The sequence below is a fragment of the Callospermophilus lateralis genome, chromosome Y (assembly GCF_048772815.1).
Source record: "Callospermophilus lateralis isolate mCalLat2 chromosome Y, mCalLat2.hap1, whole genome shotgun sequence".
Classification (NCBI taxonomy): Eukaryota; Metazoa; Chordata; class Mammalia; order Rodentia; family Sciuridae; genus Callospermophilus; species Callospermophilus lateralis.
In genome coordinates, this window is record NC_135326.1 from 8,341,007 (window position 1) to 8,361,723 (window position 20,717).

General features: G+C 44.5%; 1 protein-coding gene across 1 annotated transcript in view; it reads left to right on the forward strand.

Moving 5' to 3' along the window:
• Anos1 (anosmin 1) overlaps positions 1–20,717 on the forward strand; it is a 140,247-nt gene that overhangs the window by 96,627 nt on the left and 22,903 nt on the right. Inside the window, exons 7-8 of the mRNA XM_077107807.1 lie at positions 10,095–10,300; positions 14,559–14,703. Of these exons, the coding sequence (XP_076963922.1) occupies positions 10,095–10,300; positions 14,559–14,703 (351 nt within the window). The remainder of the gene's footprint in view (positions 1–10,094; positions 10,301–14,558; positions 14,704–20,717) is intronic.

Below are 20,717 nucleotides of genomic sequence, written 5' to 3' on the forward strand. Positions count from 1 at the left end.
ATAAAAGTAAGCCGAGTGCGTTGTGGTAGTAACAATTAATGCCAGCCTTACAGCATCAATGGTGTGGCTGCTACATGCTGCAGTTTCTGGGGCATGACTGTAAAAATGTCCCCATCTCAGTCTGTCCATCTCTATTTGCTACCACTTTCTCTGCATAACACAGGACTGGAGAAGAAAACTTGTACTAAAAATATTATTCGGACTCCATTACAGAGTGCATTGTAGATTTTTATCTTTCTTAGGAAAAAGTCATTTTTTTTTCCCAAAAAGAGAAAGGTATCTTTTGTTTCAGGGAGGCAAATACAACACACAACTAAGCATGCTTTATAGTGAAATTGCAGATAAAGACGCCAAACCGTCAGACCGGACTCTGTCTCCAGGTGGCCTGTGCACTTGGAGAGGCTAGTGAAATGAATAATTAATCCTAGGTTAGGAGGCAGGGATCCATAAAAAGCTTGAGGCCTCTTCACCTTGTTTGCACGGTTCAAATGGGATCCAGACACGTTGGGGATCCAAACGTGTTCCCATCTGTTCAGTAGCTAGCAGGGTCTGGGCTGGGACTTTCAGAACAAGGCTGCTGTCTCACACGTCAGACTCAAGCAGTCCGTGGTCTCTGGAGACAGAGTCATGTTACCTGTAAGACCGGTGGCACCTCCTGACTCGTGGGGGGGGGGGGGAGAGGTGGCTTGGCTCCCGTGATTCTTTATAGAGCCCTGCTCTCAGAAGACCTTTAGCACCCAAGCGGAGGTCTGCAGACAGTCTCAGGACCGTCATGGGGGGAGAGGATCACAAGGTTGGAAAGCTACTCAGTTTCAACACTTTGTATTTCAGAGCAATACAATAGACCAGGATTAGAGCGACTGCCTCTGAATTTAATTTGGCTTTTATTGAACAAAAATGCACCCTCTTTTGAAACATTGCAGTCACCATGAAAGTATTGTTCTGTTTCCTGCTTCTCTAAATAGGCTCCAAACTTCCCAAATGTTGCCTTGGGAAGCACATCCCAGACATTAGTTCTTCAACTCTTAAAAACCAAAAAGTTCTGCACAGAATGTATGGTAGGTTCTATTACTTCACAGGTGTGCAACCCAATAACTTGTATTATTTACAGTACTGTAGCATCATCACCAATATTTGGGGTTAGAACAAATCCATCCTCCCAGTAAGACCATGCCTCACTGGGAAAATTTAAAGATAGAAAGTTTTTTCTATTGCTTTAGCTTTTTTTTTATTACCCATGTATTTGAATGGCAACCCTATTAGAATAATTAGCATCCTTCAATGATTAGTTTAGTGATGGACAATGCTGTCCTCTGTGCAGTTCATCACACACACACACACACACACACAAAAAAAAAACAACTGAAGAGTCATTTCCAATAAGTCACCAGCAAGCCCTCAAGAAATACCAGATTTCCTTCTCTGCATGTGTTTTAGTTAGTTTTACTAACGCTGTGACCAAAACATCTGACACGAACAACTTAGAAGAGGAAAAGTTTACTATGGCTCACGGTTTCAGAGGTCCAGTCCGTAGATGGCCAACTCCATGGCTCTGGGTCCAAAAGCGTCATGGTGGAACATCATGGTGGAGGGGCCCAATGGAGGAGGAGGAGAGCAGCTCAGCTCATGGTGGAATCAAGAAGCAGAGAGAGGGGTGGAGAGGGAGGGACAGACCACAGGGAAGATACACCATTCCAGAGCACACCCCCAGTGACTCATTTCCTCCAGCCACACTCCACCTGCCTATAGTGACCACTCAGTCTGTCCATTCAAATGAGGATGGACCGCCCAGTCACTCCATAGTCTGAGTGATTCTGTTGACATCTGTTACCTTGGGTCTGTTTTGAGCTTAGCACGTCCTCATACCTCCAGGTCTAACTTGATTGGAAGCAATGTTCTTTACCATGTCAACAGACTTAGAAGACCCTCCTTCTCAAACTTCCTCCCACCTCTGCCCAACACTCCAAACTCTCCGTTGCCACTGGACCTTTGCATGGCTACTTCTTGGAACCAGAAAGTTCTTTCTCCATACAGTTGCAAAGCTGACTCTTCCACCACCTCATTTCCCCTGCTCCCTTCTTTCTCGGTTGTCACTTCCTACCTCGAACGTTTTACATGGTAAACGTTTTGCTGTTGTGTCTTCTGTGGAGTCAGGGTGAATGTGTGTGTCCCACAGATATTTTTGCCTTTGGGTGCAGTTACTAACTCCAGTGCCTAACATGTCAGAGCCGCTAGACCAGACGTCACTGATTTGAAAAAGGAATGAATCCTGAGTCATGGAAAGAGAAACCGAAATCAGAAAAATAACTTGTTTTCCTGACCTTGACTTTCCCAGTGGAACAGGTCAACACTCTCATGGTGGCCACCCTGTTTTGAAACTCAGGGTGCCTTTTCTGTCCATAAAGGCCCATTTATTTCTGTTTTGCTGCAGAACTAGAATCGTGCCCGCCTCCTGGTGATTTAACATTGCTTTAAGAAAGAATCAATGTTCCCACAGCCGTACACTGTGTTCAAGGGCAAGCAATCATCTCGTGTATTTGGGGCAGGTAGTAATCTAGCCGTAATGGGAAGGAATTATTTTTTCATTTGCCATGAACTCCTCTGGAAATAAAAGTAAAATTAAGTAGGAAAAGGAAAGAATGATTTAAAAAAAAATAGTTCTATTTACTTTAGCCTCACCGCTGGGCATCCATAGGCTATAACCCCAATTTTCATAAAAAAGCCAAAATTCTTCCCATTATCTTCCTTATGATTGTGTTAAATTCGAAATGAGTCTGTAGTTTGCCAGAATGGACTGGTGACGGTTTAAGGTAATTTCTTTTTAACTCATTTATTCTGCCCTGACGGACTGTTCAGTAAACATCTGTGTTTTATAGGGAATTCTCAGTGCATAGATTATAAGTAATCGAATGCATGGATCAGTGACTCACTTTTATGCATACCCTGCTCCTGGTAACCACCAAGTCCCACCTGCTCCAGAATCTATCCAGGATTACAGAATGGGTAAAATCAGTATTATTATTTATTTTCCCGGCAGCCAAAAGAATAAAAGAGAGCTTGGAGTGCTTTTTAAAATTTACTTGTTTAAAGCCTGCATACCATTTTTTCCGCCAGTATTTGAGTAGGGAAATTGGATTGAAATTTTAAAAATAGCCAGGCATGGTGACTCATGCCTGTAATCCCAGCGGCTTGGGAGGCTGAGGCAGGAGGATCGCGAGTTCAAAGCCAGCCTCAGCCTCTTAGGGAGGCCCGAAGCAACTCAGTGAGACTCTGTCTCTAAATGAAATACAAAAATATGTCTTGAGATGTAGCTCAGTGGTTAAGCATCCCTAGGTTCCATCCCCAGTACCAAAATAATAATAATAATAAAGTTAATAGTACTTGAATAGACTAATGACTCTGCTTTTTTCTCTCTTTATTTAGAACATAGAAATGGTCCTCCCTGCACATATTGATTTACCTTCAATACAGGTCACTCCATAGGTCATCCTAGTGTTTTTCTGGTCACTAATCCTGCCAGATCCTAGGATCTACCTCAACTTTTCTGTGTCGTTCCGCTTGGATAAAACGACTGGAAAGTTCAGAGTGCATGGAGTAGATGTATCGGCACATCCCCAGATCTGTTGACACGGGGTGCTTAGCCAAAGGAGAGGTTGACAGTCCAAGCTAGGAGTCTCCCCACAGCCAGAGGATTCTGAGCATCGACGGCTCCGAGGTTTGAGTGTGCGTAGTACTTCAGGTAGGACGTGATCCAGGAAATGAGGGCAAGGTGAGAGGGGACGTGAGACAGGAAGAAGACAGTAAAGGGGGGTGTCTCACGCTTGTTACCACCGTGGCCAAGAGGACCTCTGTCCCCAAGGGGAGCTCAGGGGCTGGTGTGGGACACAGTACCCATCTAGGGTTACTCCCTGGAGAGGTGCATAGGGGAGCTGTGGTATCCAGGTGCCACCTCCTGTCACTCACTGCGCAAGCCCCACACCCCACACCTGGCTTGTGCACGGCAGAGCTGGCTTTGGGTCTAGACAGTCTCAGACAAAGAGGTGCAGGGGAGCCCTGGAATTACAAAGCACCAGGGAATCTGGGTGCGACCCTGTTGTTTAACTCAACCACCTGCGATTCCTCTTACACACTGCCGCTAAGAAATGTTGAACTGCGTTTTATGCGCATATCTTCATAGCTTTCCCACTGGGAAAGGAAACCTGGTATTATTAAGTAGTGCAAATTTTCCTTTAAAAATGGAGGCGATAGCTGCCAAAGTCGCATATCCCTCGGTTCCATGTTCTCTCTCTTCTCTCAGCATTAGATAGGCCTTCCATTTTTGTCCATTTCTCGGGATAAGAAAGCAACTGATGTTTAACGAGCGGAGACCCTAATTTGGCAGGCACACTATTTGGGATGAGGGTCGTCCACATAGAAAAGTACAGGATGGGTTTGTGTTCTTTTTTGCTTCTTTATCAGCAGATGGGATTTTAACCTCCTCTTGACACTGTTTCTATCCATGGAATGGGTAAAAATGCATATATTGCCGACTTCTCATTGGAAAGACAAGCTGCTCAGTGGCGATAGTGTAATACAGTAAGATCAGATTTACAACTCTGAAGAGTCTTGGAAATAAATGGTTTGCTTTGGGCTCTTGAGACTAGTGTATATGCGCATGAGCACGGAAAGAAGAAAATATTCCAAGTCTGTGAACCATGTAAGAAAAAATCCGAATCCGTATATTTTTTCTTATGGTTTTCAAAGTAGGTCGACATTTGTTTGGGGCATTTTAAATTAGTCAGTTATCAACTGGACATTGCAAAATAATACACATTTCAGGGAACTTAGGAAGGGTCAAATCCAACTGAAGGCATTATTAACCTAATAGGTCTTTGAATATTTATGGTATTTTTTTCCCTCCAAATTCAGAGGGGTTTTTTTCCCCCATCTTTTTCTCCATTTCTGAATACAGAACAAAGGAAAGGTGTCTCCTTGGAGACCCAAGACTGTACTAACCCAGGGCTGCACCTATGTTCCACTCCCAATGAGAAACCCGTTAGTCGTCGATGAGTCTTGAGAGCATTGAATAGTTGCAAATTTACCTGCCACGAAGCTTCAGTGACTTCCCAAAGACTAATGCCCTGGATATTTAAGATATTGTATGGGGAAGATTTTTTTTTTTTTTTTCTTTGAGAGGAAGGTCAAGTATCCCAAGTGTGAAATCCGGAAAGGAAAAATCAAGTCTAAATGTTAGAACCAATTTTCTATTGGCTTGGAGAATTTGCAACATGGTTGCAACATGACTTTTAAAATAAAACTGCAGTTGATCTCAATCTCACACCTTCAGACGTACTCCTGGGACGCAGCTCAGTGGGAAGTGTGACCTCAGACATGGACATTCATTTTCCTGCAATACATATAGTTTTTATTCTGGGCTGTGTGTTACCCTGTGATTATTTATAGTGGCTACTTTCTTTGTAGCCCTGGCTATTTATCTGGGTTTTTTTGTTTTGTTTTAGCATGCAGACATGGTTTCTGTGTAACAGATAGCATTGTCTGCAAACCTTACAGGAGTCTGCCTCACAGAAAGTGGCGGAGTTTCTCCCGGGACAGGCGGACACGGTCCTTTCCCATGAGGGTCCACGTCAGTGCCATAATAGACCTGCATTCCGCCAAGGGTGATAAGTGGTTTCATTTGTCACTTTGCCCACCGCCTGGGCTCAAAGTGTCCCATTGTGCTAAGACTTCGTGCCTGTTACTTCGTTGCTTGTGACATGTGCCAGAAAAGGTTACGCGATAAAACCTGAAATCTGACTTGCTGGAAGTGAGCAGGTCCATCTTCTTGGCTGAAAGCAACACCTAGGATCACCGATAAAAGGAACTATTGTTCTCAAAAGCCACAGTTGGATTTACATGTTAAGTATTCAACATAGTTTGCCTACGAAGTTGAGTTCAGTTATCTCCGAGAGTGGGCTTGCTTTGTGTTTTCCGGGGTGCATTCCTGCAGGTAATTGTGAAGGTGCAAAGGAATATTGGAATGAATCAGCAAGAAAATCGAGACACAGGAACATGCTTTGGTGTCAAACTCAGATGGGGGAGTTGAGAAAAGGCTGGTCTTGCACTGTGGATCCAACCCTCTCCCTCTATAATCTGGAGCTAGAGAAGTGAGAAATTAGTCCTCCCACCCCCTATCTCCAAACGGGAACAGCAATGCCAACATTCAATCAATAGCATATAATCACGTGTCAGTAAAATTGCAGATAAGCAGTGTTCATGTCAAGTTTCAGGAAGTTGATTCCATAATAGCTTTTAAAACGCTCTTGACGAGGGGTTGGCCATTCTTAGACCATGCTTCAAATTTGGCTCGTGGCTTATTTTGCAAATGAGATGTAATTAGAACATTTTGCAAATTAAAATGTGTAAAAATAGCAGCCATTCACCTGGGCATGGTGGCGCATGCCTGTCATCCTACCAGCTCGGGGTCTGAGGCAGGAGGATCATCAGCTCAAAGCCAGCCTCAGCAACTTAGCAAGGCCCTAAGCAACTCAGCGAGACCCTGTCTCTAAATATAATACCCAAAGGGCTGGGATGTGACTCAATGGTTAAGCACCCCTGGGTTCAATCCCTGGTACCATAAATAAATAAATAATAGCCATTCATGTTCTGGGAGCTATGAGTGGGTTATCTTCACATCTTCACAATTCTCCATTGCTTTGTGATTTAACAGAGATTTTTTTTTTAAGGAAGGAAATGCTTTGAGACTGTCTTATCTTAGTAATGGGAGTGCACCCTCTTGGTGGTGTAGATTGTGCATCCAAGTCTTAGTTTTGGGAAAGTATAAATCAAACCTTCATATTTTGAAAGCATTATTTCCTCATATGTTTCTTTGGAAGAGACCATCTTTGGTTTTTCTCCATGAGCGTAGCATATCTAGAAAGCTCACAAGTTGACCTATTTCCAGGGCAGACTCTCAGGCAGTGTGGACGGTGTGTTCCTGCATCTTAACTTTCCTCTTGCTTTGCGGTGATGATTCACTTGTCAGCTTAGCTCTGTCCTGCAAGGACCTGCCACTCCCTTTCATAGGTGAAGGACCAAACTCTCCATAACAGAAGGGTGCTGCTGTGACTCTCTTATCTCAAATGGGACTAGCACCCCTCTGACTTTGCATTTCACCCGGGGATCTTATGATCTGACCATTTTGATTGACAAGTTTGAGCCTGAAACTGCAATATCTCTTGACCAGTCCAAGTTCACCATTACGTGAAGCCTCTCTGTCAATCATTCAGCAAATGTTGACTGAGCATTTGCTGTGTGCTAGGGGCTCTTGGGAATGCTAGGCATGTAGGAGCGAAGGAAAGAGAGAGAGCTTTGATTAGCTCCAGGGCAGGGAGACAGAAAAGAAATAAGCACAATCATCTATCAGCTTCCAAGGAGGATGCTCAAGTTCCACATAAAAACTGTGTACGGTTTGCACGTAACCCATGCACGTCCCCCTATAGGTTTTGATCTTCTCCAGTTACTCATGGTACGTCACGCATGGAGTGCTACATGAGTGTTGTTGCACTGACAGGAAAATGTCTGGGTGCATTCAGGACAGATGGAATCATCTTTTCTAGTATTTTTAATCTGCAGTCTGTATTTTGACTTTGCAGTTTAATAGTGATGGAGGAGGAAGCAATTAGAAGTGTTGGGAGTTACCCCAGCTCCAAAGACTAACTTCCCCATCCCCCAAGAAGAGCCGTCCAATAGTGAGCCCTGCTGGCTCACCTGATCCTTACCCACCAATCAGACTAGCCCTGCTGGCTCACCTGATCCTTACCCACCAATCAGACTAGCCCTGCTGGCTCACCTGATCCTTACCCACCAATCAGACTAGCCCTGCTGCTCACCTGATCCTTACCCACCAATCAGACTAGCCCTGCTGGCTCACCTGATCCTTACCCACCAATCAGACTAGCCCTGCTGCTCACCTGATCCTTACCCACCAATCAGACTAGCCCTGCTGGCTCACCTGATCCTTACCCACCAATCAGACTAGCCCTGCTGCTCACCTGATCCTTACCCACCAATCAGACTAGCCCTGCTGCTCACCTGATCCTTACCCACCAATCAGACTAGCCCTGCTGGCTCACCTGATCCTTACCCACCAATCAGACTAGCCCTGCTGCTCACCTGATCCTTACCCACCAATCAGACTAGCCCTGCTGGCTCACCTGATCCTTACCCACCAATCAGACTAGCCCTGCTGCTCACCTGATCCTTACCCACCAATCAGACTAGCCCTGCTGGCTTACCTGATCCTTACCCACCAATCAGACTAGCCCTGCTGCTCACCTGATCCTTACCCACCAATCAGAAAGCACCCCATGCCAACTGTCAAACCACCCCCAGCTCTATAAATATGCAGAGCTGTCCCTCAATAAAGGGGCATTTGCTCCGATGTAGAGCCTTGTTTGGTCTGTCATGAAGAATCACATCAATGTCATGGAAGTGCACCATCTTGGTATGATCAGGAGTCCAAAGGAGCCTTACTTTTGAGAAAATGTCTGAAAGATATACATTATTTTACAGATGACATGTGCTAAATCTACTGGTAAAATAAGGACTTTGGAGAAAATGGTGGTAAAGTTTTCTTGGTCAGGGGGACTATATTAGCTTTCTGGTATTGTAACAAGTACCTTGAAATGCTCCCGTGTTAAGAGCTGATGGAATGTGAGGAACCAGGGGCAGGTGCCTGAGCAGGAGCTTGGCGTGAACCTGAAGGCAGATTCAGTGGAGAGAGGCATCCTGGAAGCCGGGAGGGGTGTGTTGCAGAGAGAAGGAGGTGACCACTACAGGTGACCAAAGCAGACTTCTCACAAGCAAGGGGCCTATGCTTCCCACACCAGAAAAACCACGAAACTTTCTTTTTTTAAATAACGAAGCAACTAGCCTACCTAAAGCCCCAGGCACTGTGGATCCCAGAAGTGAAGCTAGGGATTTATTTTTTATTTTTGTATTTGTTCTAATTAGTTGTACATAAGAACAGAATTTCAATTTCAATTCATTGTTCACAAGTGGAGCCAAGTTTTCATTTCTCTGGTTGTACATGATGTAGTCACACCATTCGTGCAATCGTACAAGTACCTAGTGTAATAATGTCTGATTCGTTCCACCGTCCTTCCTACCCCATACCCCTCCTCCCTTCACTCCCCTCTGCCTCATGCAAAGAACCTTTGTTCTTCCCTATCCCCTCCCCATTGTGAATCAGCATCCACATATCAGAAAAAAACATTTGGCCTTTGATTCTTTGGGATTGGCTTATTTCACTTGGCATGATATTCTCCAGATCCATCCGTCTACCAGCAAATGCCATCATTTCATTCTTCTTTATGGCTAAGTAACATTCCATTGTGTATATAAACCACAGTTTCTTTATCCATTCATCTATTGAAGGGCACCTAGGTTAGTTCCATAGTTTAGCTCTTGTGAATTGAGCTGCTATAAACATTGATGTGCCTGTGTCCCTGTAGTGTGCTGATTTTCAGTCCTTTGGGTATAGACTAAGGACTGGGATAGCTGTATCAAACAGTGGTTCCATTCCAAGCTTTCTAAGAATCTCCATCCTGCAGAAAGCTAGGGATTTTTTTAATATAACTCCTTTAGCTGTCGTTCCAAAGCTTGGAATGACTGACAGTCACAACATGGGTACATTTTCTCCTGGCTTCTTCGTTCCTGCGTTGTTCGACATGGTCTCTCTGGGCCTCCTGTGCAGATGGCATTGTAGCTGGAACCCTGGGCCTTGTTCTGCTGTGGGGGCATCTGTAGGTGGCCTGTGGTGTGGGGCATCTGCCTGTGCTCAATTTGCAACTAGAAATGATGAGCAGACCCTCTGGCTGCAATCACACGATGCCTTCTCCGTACAGAGTTTTGTAGGCTGGTGATTTCAGCACCCGATCTTACACCTGACAGCTGCGATTTTGGTTTTCAGAAAACCAGAAAGGGTAAAACTGCAAAACTGGACGTTATACATAAGTCATCGGGTTACATGACAATGCACATAAAATTGGTGTCACACTGCTGACACCAATTTTGGTCGGTGACTCAGATGGCTTCTCTTTTCCCTGGGGTTACAGATCCGTCGGCACCACCAGCCCCCGCTAACCTCCAACTGGCCAACTCCACTGTCAACAGTGACGGGACTGTAACGGTGACCATTGCCTGGGACCTCCCCGAGGAGCCAGATATCCCCGTGCACCACTACAAGGTGTTTTGGAGCTGGACGGTCAGCAACAAGTCCCTTGTCCCCACAAAGAAGAAGCGGAGAAAAACCACAGATGGGGTGAGTGGAAACGAGGAGGAAGGGCCGCGTCGTGCAGGGTGTCTGTGAACCCCAAGTCGGAAGAGTGGCCTGTCTTGAGCTAAGAGGGACACAGGAGGGAAGGCTCATCTTCCCCTTCATTCTGCCTGTGTCTCTGGAAAGGTAGAGACACCAACTAGGGTCGGTTGGACAAGTGTCCCCTGAAGGTCCGTGTATGTGTTAAAGGGTTGGTCTCCTGCTTGGAGCTGTGGGGAGGGGGGTGGAGTCTTCAGGAGACAGGACCCAAGAGTCACTGGCGGTGTGTCCTTGAAGGGGCCAAAGGGCCCCAGCCGCTTCTTCTACCTCTTGGCTTCTAAGCAATCAGAAGAGCAATCTTACTGTGCACCTACTCTGGCCATGATACATTGCCCACAGCAAAGGGGTCTCCAGCTGGGTACCATGGCACACACCTGTCATCCCAGCAGCTCAGGAGGCTGAGACAGGAGGATCGCGAGTTCAAAGCCAGCCTCAGCAACTTAGTGAGGTGCTAAGCAACTCAGTGAGACCCTGTCACTAAATAAAATATAAAATAGGGCTGGGGATGGGGCTCACTGGTCAAGTGCCTCTGAGATCAATCCCCATACCCACCTCTCCAAAAAAAGAGGACCACCAGTCAGGGACTGAGACCTCTAAAACTGTCAGCCAGGACAGATGTTTTCTAAGTTGATCTTCTGAGGCATTTGTTAGAGTAACTGAGCACCAAGGAGCATGCGTGCCAAGGGTTTTTGTCCCATCCTAGGCAAACACAATTGAATTGAGTCCACTCACCTACTCTTATTCTAATGGCAGTTACAAAGTCACCTCCAGAAATCAAAGCCACAATTAACATAGGTCCTTCTTACCTATGTAGCCACAAAGATGAAATAATGTAAGATGTCCTTTATACGCAGCGCTCTCTCTCTCTCTCTCTCTCTCTCTCTCTCTCTCTCTCTCTCTCTCTCTGTCTTAAAAGAACCTTGTAAATTGAAAGGCAAATATTCATGGTTCTCCTGTTCCAAGGTTTTCCCACCTGCACACAACTTAGAAAGTACAGTTGGATCACGTGTTTTTCACACTGATTTAAGAAGAACCTGAAGGGCTTTATCATCCAGATGCCAAGAATATAATCTTCATTGAGCCCTTCTCTGCAGTGAGATTTCTATCGTAGTGAACAGGAGATTTTGGTGCATAAAGGAGTTAGCTACTCGGTTTTCTTTTGGTATACCTTCCTTTATTTTGATGTTATAAATTTATATAAACACTCTTCTCCCTCATTTATGAAGCTGATTTCCTAAATGAATTCTGTTTAAAAATACTTTTTTTTAAAGAGAGAGAGAATTTTTAAAAATATTTATTTCGTTATCAGCGGACACAACATCTTTGTTTTTGTATGTGGTGCTGAGGATCGAACCCAGGTAGCATGCATGCCAGGCGAGCACGCTACTGCTAGAGCCACATCCCCAGCCCTAAAAATACTTTTTAAAAGATGGGATTTTTTTTTTGCACTAAAGATTTTGATATCTGTGCTACTTAGAATTATAAATTATGTCTCCAAAAGCCCGTATCATTGGTATTTAACTGTTAAACTATTTTCATTTTGAAGATATTGTCATACAGGTTGATTTCTTATGTTGAAGAATCCTGCCATGTTTTGTCTGATAGAAATAGCTCAAGAGCTAAAGTTGTAAAATCCCTGGAATCCAAAGGAAAAAAAAAAAAATGACATGATGAAATGTTAAAGTTCCCTACTTCAGGTGGCGTTATATGACGTTCGTAACCAGACAGCATCAAAGCTACACTAGGGATATTGGCAACTGATGTCTATCATATGCCCATTAAATAAACAAAGCATAAAAATCATAAATTAAATCAATCACAATGATCCAATGCAGTTAGTAATTTAAGTATCCATAAGCCCAGTGTGTGAGTCACCTTTTCACTGCAGTGACCAAAAGAACTGGCAAAGAACAATTTTAGGGGAGAAGTTTATTTCGGGTTCATGGTTCCCGAGGTCTCAGTCCATAGATGGCTGACTCCATAGTTCTGGGCCCAAGGTGAGGCAGAGAGAGAGAGAGAGAGAGAGAGAGAGAGAGAGAGAGAGAGAGAGAGAGAGACTGCTCACCATGGACAAAATATAAATCCCAAAGGCATGTCCCTCAAGGACCCACCTCCTGCAGCCACACACACTCCACCTGCCTATAGTTACCACCCAGTTAATCCCTCTCAGGGGATTGATGCCCTAATTGGATTACACCCCATAATATAGTCATTTTACCTCTGAACATTCTCGCATTGTCTCAGCAGGAGCTTTTGAGGGACACTTTATATCTAAACCGTAACACCCAGGGTAGCCCAAATTATGGGTCAACTATCTCAAGAGTGTCTTGTATTTTCCAATGGAAAAGAGACAAGCTACATTCTATGTGCATTATTGCATCTTTCACATATTAAAGTTTGGCCAACTGATCAATAAGATCAGAAAACAGAAAAGCACCAAAGAAATAAGACACCAAGGAATTTCCTCCTGGGGATCGACTATCCCCTTTTCTTAAGATGCCGTTCTAATATCCATGGTAACTAAATAAAGTGGGAACTTCCAAGTGAAGGCTCTTTGAAAAGTGAATTTTAATTGACCTGGTGGAAAATAGAGTTTAGGAAGAATGAGATGCAATTAAACAGATAAATCCTACTTAACGGAAATGGGGAACCCAGACTTATGCAGACCTGCTAGTGGTTAAAATAGGAAATCATCCTTGGGGAAGCAGAGTCTCACTGCGGGATACCGGCTGGTGAGCTGGTGAGCCCAGATATCACCAGGGGCAGCCACGGCAGTCCGGAATCTGACCCAGACTTCCACTGAGGGGCTCGTCCCAGAGCTGATACCACAGACAGCATTAAACTCCTGATTTGGAAATGCCTGTGAATATCCTGTTCCCTCTCTGCAAAGACATCTCCAAACACACGAAGTTAGAATCAGGATGCTAATAGAGGAATTTAAGCAAAACATTTACTTATAGGATTCAATGTTTCACCATTTCAGACAACAGTGTAACTCGATACATAAAACTGGAATGATCTTAAAGTAGCACATTGAATATAGAGAACTACAATGTTCTCTGCTGGAAAGAATAGTGTTAATCCTCTGTTGATTGATGTTGCATTAATAACTGACATATGTTCTTCATGAATGCTAATTACCACCAGGATGACCCCTTTATAGAAAAGCATTCTTTTCAATATCACTTTTTTTTTTTTTTGGCACCACATATTTAACCCAAAGACCCTCTACTACTGAGCCATATCCCAGGCCTTTTTATTTTTATTTATTTATTATTATTATTTTTTTTTGAGATGGAGTCTTGTTAACTTGTTTAGGGCCTCACTAAGTTGCTGAGGCTGGTCTAACTCACGATCCTCCAACCTCAGCCTCATGAGTCACTGAGATTATAGGCGTGTGCCACTACACCTGTCCACCACCTGTCTTTTTTAAATGACCAAGTGCATTATATTTCAATGAGTGTTTTAAATTCTAAGGCAATGATCTTCTTTGTCTTGAATACAAGTTCCTGGAAGGAGGCTTTACTAAACTTCTCCTAACTGTAATCTTCAGTTCCAATTCCACCTTGCTCTGTGCACCTGGAGACATCACCTTCTCCTTTAGCCTTTGCAGAATTCCTATCTTGTCCCCAAGATATTAGGCCAATTACGCAGTTTTGCTTTACTTCCTTTCAATCGCAGCAGCATCTATAGAAAATTGGGTCAGTGTTTGACATTGACAATAATGATGGCAGAAATATCTTCAAGTAGTTTTTTGAAGCTGATTTGTTTTGTAACTTTTGGTGGAACTACACCCAGGAGATGTAGAACAGATAGCAAAGAAGGGCAATTAATGCCATCTCATAACTGTCCCTGGTCTCTGGCAACACAAGCCTTTGTAACTTCATTAGGAAGAGCCCTCTTTTCTGTTCAGACCACTGTCTAGAAGGAAGTGTGTTTGAAATCATTTGCTCCTGTACATGCAGTTGTTGAATTAGGACAATTACTATTTAACGGGTTTTGGCCTTTTTATGAAATCTATTTTGATCCGCGGTAAAAGTGGATTTTCTATGGTGCAAATCCACACGGTGTCTGACCTTGGGAAATTAAAGGTCCATGCAAGCTACACGTTGGTGTGCTTCACAATGTCTGGTAAGGTTTGCTATGGAAACGAGAGGCGAAGACCGTTTCTAATGGGGCTCGGGGATACTCCCTCTGTTTGCAGCTCCAGAATTTCGTGGTCCTGGAGAGACTTCAGCCAGGTTACGACTACACCGTGGAACTGCAGGCCATCACATACTGGGGGCAGACCCGCCTCAAGAGCGCCAAGGTGTCCCTTCACTTCACGTCCCCACACCCCACCAATTACAGTAAGTGACCTCGACAAGCGTCTTGAGCTCAATTGTGACACGCACCTGTGTATCTATGGAAGAACGAGGTGCAAAACAGTTCCACCTCTGGAGATATTTTTGTGGTGTTTATTGTTGTTGCAATTGTCTTGGTGTCGTGAAGGAAACTGAACAAGAAAACAGGGCAGGATGCACCTCGGTGGTAGAGCACTTGTGTAGCATGGGAGAGTCCCTGGGTTCCATCCCAAGGACTGCCACCAAAAGAAAGAAAGCCGTACCTTGTGAGCCATCTATTTTTGCACTTCCGTTATTTGCACAAGGATACTTCTCTCTAAAGAGAACACAAGCTGTCAAATTGTTATAGTTTTTGTTTCTCTCCTGAAAGTGTGGTATGCCTGTTTTTCTTGGTGTCACACTGTGGTCATGTTACTTTTTGGACATGACAAGCAGAAGGGAGGAAGATACACCAATGCTGCAGTCTGGCTGGGCACAATTCAGGAGCCACTTGTCAAAAGAAACGAACTTTATTTTTAGAACCACACACGCCAAACAAAACAGCTCCTCAGGAAAACCTTCAGAGCCCAACTGCCACCACCGGCTTCCCACAAGCCTCTCAACTCCCCCACTCCTCCTGCTCTTGAGGCCGATTGGTTGGGTCACATGGGCGGAGCCAAAAAAAGTCCCCCAGTGAGCAGCTCCATGGTCTGAAAGGGCGGGGAAACAGCCCAATGAGCATCACCGCAGAGGAGCCAATCAGTTGGCAGCTAGAGGTTGCTGGGGCTGCTGGGAGCCAATCATCAGCTGGCAGCTGGAAGTTTGCTGGGGCCCCTTTGGCTGTGGCTCTCAACATCTCCCCCTCTCTGTTTAAACAACAAGCATGTGGCTTAGGGACCGTGCCTGCCTTAGGTTGTCCAATACTACATATGGTTCTTACCCGTCATCGGATGAGCTGACCTCAAGGCATCAGCCTCCTGTCTTAGGTTGGTACCATTGCAATTGGAACTTACCCGTCACTGACTACCAGTCCAGTATACAGCCACACCTGTGGAGAGGTCTTTGTATCAGCGGCGGGGGGGAGTGGGGGTGAGGTTCTTTGCCTCACCTCTGTTGGTCCCCAAATTTTAGCTGAATGACCATGACAAGCAGAAGGGAGGAAGATACAGCAAGCTAATTGACGGCTCCTTTTGGAAAAACTTGTACCACCAATGACACCATCAGCATAAATACCCCAACACTACCACAAGAGATAGTTGTGGTAGTGCACCAACAGATAGTTCACAATGCATACAAGTGACACATAGTCCAGGCAAGTGCTGCAAGCAGTTCAGTGATGGCTATTGCAGAAGCTGTAGATTGGTTTTATTTTTGTCTTCACCGGCACTGGGATGAAGATAGGAATTCTGGCAATAATGGCTAAAGAAAAAATTATATAACATTCCAGAAGGCACTAAAAGAAAACAATTTTCTTTTTTAGAAAACAATTTTCTTAACAATGTACCTTATCTTCAATAGAATTATTAAATATAATGAAAAGGAAAGGTGAAAGTAAACAAACAGATCTGTTAACCTCCTTTTTTGTTCATATAAACCAGATTAGACTTTGTATAGTGGAAAGCAAAGAGAAAACAGTAGAGGAAGGGGAAATCCTACCAGCATCTTCAAGGGATACTATAGCATTAACTATATACTGACTATTGGAAAATAAATTAAATACAGAATCTTTAAACATCACAAAAGCCTGTAATACTGCCATAAGCTCAACCTTTTGAGCTGATTGTTTGGGTACTAAAAATGTAAAAGTTTGATCAGGTGTAACTATTGCTGCTGTACCATTATTTGACCCATCAGTGAATATATTTGGAGCATTCATGTTAGGTGTTTTTCTTGTCATTTTTGGGAAAATTACAGGATGCAATGACCAAAAAGACAATAAAGGATTAGACGGTAAGTGGTTATCAAATGAAACATTAGATTTGCACATGATTATTGCCCAAGTATTTAACTCATTAGCTAACTCATCAATTTGATTCATAGTATATGGAGTAATAATTTTATTGGGAGAAATTCCAAACACTCCCTTCACTGCTTTTATTCCTTTGAGTATTAATTGTCCTACAGCCTCAGGATACCTAGTAAGAATAGTGTTAGGAGAATAAGATAAATGTATCCATAATAATGGACCTTCTTGCCAAAATACTCCTGTAGGAATATTTTTTGTTGGTAGTACAATAAATAATAAAGGCAAACTTATATCAATTCTATCCAAATGCATATTTTCCATATATGTTTCAATGATTTTTAATGCCTTTCTTGCTTCAGGCGTTAACCTAATGCTCCGTTGAGTGAAGTTACCTAAGAATTCTCACATTGGTTTTCCTTGTTTCCATTTTTTTCCCCTTAAGTAGTATGTTTGTCACCAACTGAGCAAAACAAGAGGATCTCACAGGACATGCACATCTTAGTTGTAAAATAAGTTCCTTGATGTTTGTGGCTTGTTCAGTGTGCGGGGCTGGAAAGGACTGCCGTGTTGGGGCACCTGGAAAGGGCTCAGGAAACCAGGGCAGGAATGAGAGAGATGGCCAGGGGCAAGGCCCCTTGTCCTGGGGACCCTGGGGCCATTGGCTCATTAGACTAGCAGAACCCTGCCTCCCTCAAGGAGTGGATCTTGATGAGGAGGCAAAGAATGCACTTAGCTTCGCAGAGGCAACACTAGCTCTGCAGAGTTAGATGCAGCAGTTGCTCATAATTATCTTCCACCCCCTGGGGAAAAGGCTCCACACGAGCAGGTTGGTGGGATATGACACTTTCTACAAGTACCAGAATCACAGCTTCCTGGCTTTTGGAGAAATCCTCTCTCTGGAGATTGACTCAAAGGAGTCAATTTTTATGTATAAGTCCAGGTACTATATAACTGTTCCCTAAAACATCTCATGGAACTATTTCTATGTGTTAAGAAGCTTCATTTTTTTTTTTTTGTACTAGGGATCAAAACCCAGGGGCACTTAATCACTGAGCCACATCTCCAACCCTTTTTTTTATGTTTTATCTAGAGACAGGGTCTCCTGAGTTGCTTATGACCTCACTGTGTTGCTGAGGCTGGCTTTGAACTTGTGATCCTCCCATCTCAGCCTCTAGAGCTGCTGGGATTACAGGCCTCTGCCACCAAACCCAACAGCTTCATTCGTTTTTAAATCTAGTCATTTATTTATTCTTTGCATTAAAATGTAGGCCTGTGAAATGGGTTGTGACTGTCTATGATGCTAGAAATATTATGCTGTACTACACAGACATACATAGTGCTTAGTACCCTTTAATTGCATGATAATATATATATATGATGTACATCCTCCGTATAGTGTAGATGTCCTGTCAATTTTTCTGTAAACATAGTGCTCATGTGTGTATATTCACATACACGTGCACTCACCTATACAAATACAGTCATTTCTCAGTGTCTCTGGGAGATCGGTTCCCAGACCACTGTCCCATGGATACCCAAATCCACGGGAAGTCAAATCCTTTACATAAAATAGCATAGTCTTTGCAACTAACCCATGCACATACCCACCCCCATGCACTTTGAATCATCTCTAGATGACTTAGGACACAGCGTCCACACTACGTGCATGGTCAGTCTAGTATATTGTTTAGAAACTATTAATGAGAAAAAGGGGGCTAGGGCTGGGGCTCAGTGGTAGAGTGCTTGCCTCGCATGGGTGAGGCACTGGGTTCGGTCCTCGGCACCACATAAAAATAAAGAAATAAATAAAGATTAAAAAAATATAACAAGGAAAAGTCACTATGTGTTCCATACAACAGCAATGTTTTTCCCAAGTATTTTTGACCTAGATTCTGTTGAATCCACAGATGTAGAGCCTACAGATATGGAGGGCTGAGTGTATACACACACGCGCGCGCGCACACACACACACATATGCACACACACACACACACTCACACATATGCACACACACACACACATGCACACACACACACACGCACACACACACACACACACAGACATTTTTTCCAACACTGGATGTATTCTGGTCTCCACCTTAAAAGTGCCTGATCTTGAATTTGGAGATAAAGGTAAAATAAAGGCCTGTGCATTGCCTGTAGAATCCTGGGGAGCCCTGGGAGAAGAGGGAGCTAACTTGGAGGAGGGGAATGAGCGCCACATTCTTCCCCGTGAGCCTCCCGTCCTCTGTGCGCTCCTGACCCACAGACACCTTTCCATACAGCAGCAGGGCACAGATAAGGAAGGACTGGGCACAGCACGCAGGGCAGAGGACCCAGCCTGGGAGGGAGAAGGAGGCGGGAGGCCATTCTCTCCCGCGCCTGGACCACCTGCTAGTGACTCTCTCTGCCTCCCTCTGACCGGTGCCACTTTGAGCTGCCTCGCAGCACCTCCACCTGCAGGGCAGCAGGCCCCCAGACCCAATGCCTCCAACCATGAACTTGAGAGTCCCTTCCCCGCTCACCAGGGCCACCCAGCTCCTGTCTTCTTAGTAAATGGCTCCCCATTAGTAAAGGGCTCAGGCCAACGGCCCCAAACCCAGGTTTCCACCTCCTGTTCCCTTTCTTTCTCGAATCCAATTCTGCAGAAAGTCCTTTGTCTCTGATTTTAGATCATATGTGACATCTGTCCAGCTGTGACTCTAGCTCAGACCCTGTCATCTCTTTCTCATGAAATTAACATCGCCATCCTGTAGAGTTCCACTTTCTTTTCTTGTTGTTTTCCCCCAAACTCTATCCTGAGCCACTGTCTGCCTCATTTCTCTCCAACACCAAAATCTTATCAAATTGCATCCAACGTCTGCATCCCTTCTTTTCCCGTGGACGGTGGGGATTCCATCCGTGCTGTGAAATGAGCATGGCCCTCTGCACTCCGGCTCTTTCCAGTCAACAACATTCTTTCCCTGTTAGCAACTGGTGTGGGTTTGCCAACTCCCATAATTTAATATGTGTGTCTTCCCAGAACAGGAGCAAGCAGGGGAAAGCTGCCACCTCAACTGCTCATTGTTGAGGTTCCATCATCCGGGGTCTGTCTGGCCGTGGTCCTGCTCACGTGGAAATGTCTGTGGAGCGCTCCTTGGCCACAGCACGTGCCTGGCCTTCTCAGTCTTCCTGGCCCTCCTCACCCAGCTCTGCAAACTCAGTGACTTCTTTTTTTTGATACCAGGGACTGAGCTCAGGGGCGCTCGACCCCTGAGCCCCGTCCCCAGCCCTATTTTGCATTTTCTTTAGAGACAGGGTCTCCCTGAGTTGCTTAGCACCTTGCTATTGCTGAGGCTGGCTTTGAACTCACAATCCTCCTGCCTCAGCCTCCTCAGGGAGATCTTTGACGATCTCCTTCTTCTGAGTAAGGTCCCAATCCTTTCTCTTCCCCTTAGGCCACATTCCGCAGTATTTTAAGCCCCCTCCCTCTCGGTAAGCTAAATCCCTTCTTGTGTGAGCACATCTATCCCTTCTTCCAGGGTTCTCCTCCAAGTAGCCGACTCTACTCAGTGGTGTCTAGACACACTTCCCAACTCACACACCTGTGTCGGCTGTTGTGAGCATCTGTCTTGGTGAGACACCACGGTTATCTGTGTGTAATCCCACGTGGGTTATCTGTCTGTATGGGCCATCCACCCTGACTCCTGTGTATAATCACTGCACCATGCATACGAGTGAGATGGGATGAGCAAGGTATCCCTTTCCTTGCCTAGAACCTCAGGGTTCCTTGGGTGGATCTTCTCAGCCTTCATTTTGAAAACACGCCTTTCCTTACTCTGTTTTTTTTCATCCAGTCTCCTTCCTAGAACATTCCAGAGCTTTCTATAGGTGTCATTCAGTTGATCCATCGGATACAGGAGTAAAAACAAGGAGACAGAAATGGTATTTTTTTTTTGTTATCTTCCAGCAACCAACGTCCTCTGTCTTTTCCAGGATGTTTGCACATTTTAATCATGTGGCTAACCATACCAGACGAATTCTCTTTATGGGTGAGAGTTTCTAGCCTATGGAAAGACACTAGAATTAGGTCTGCT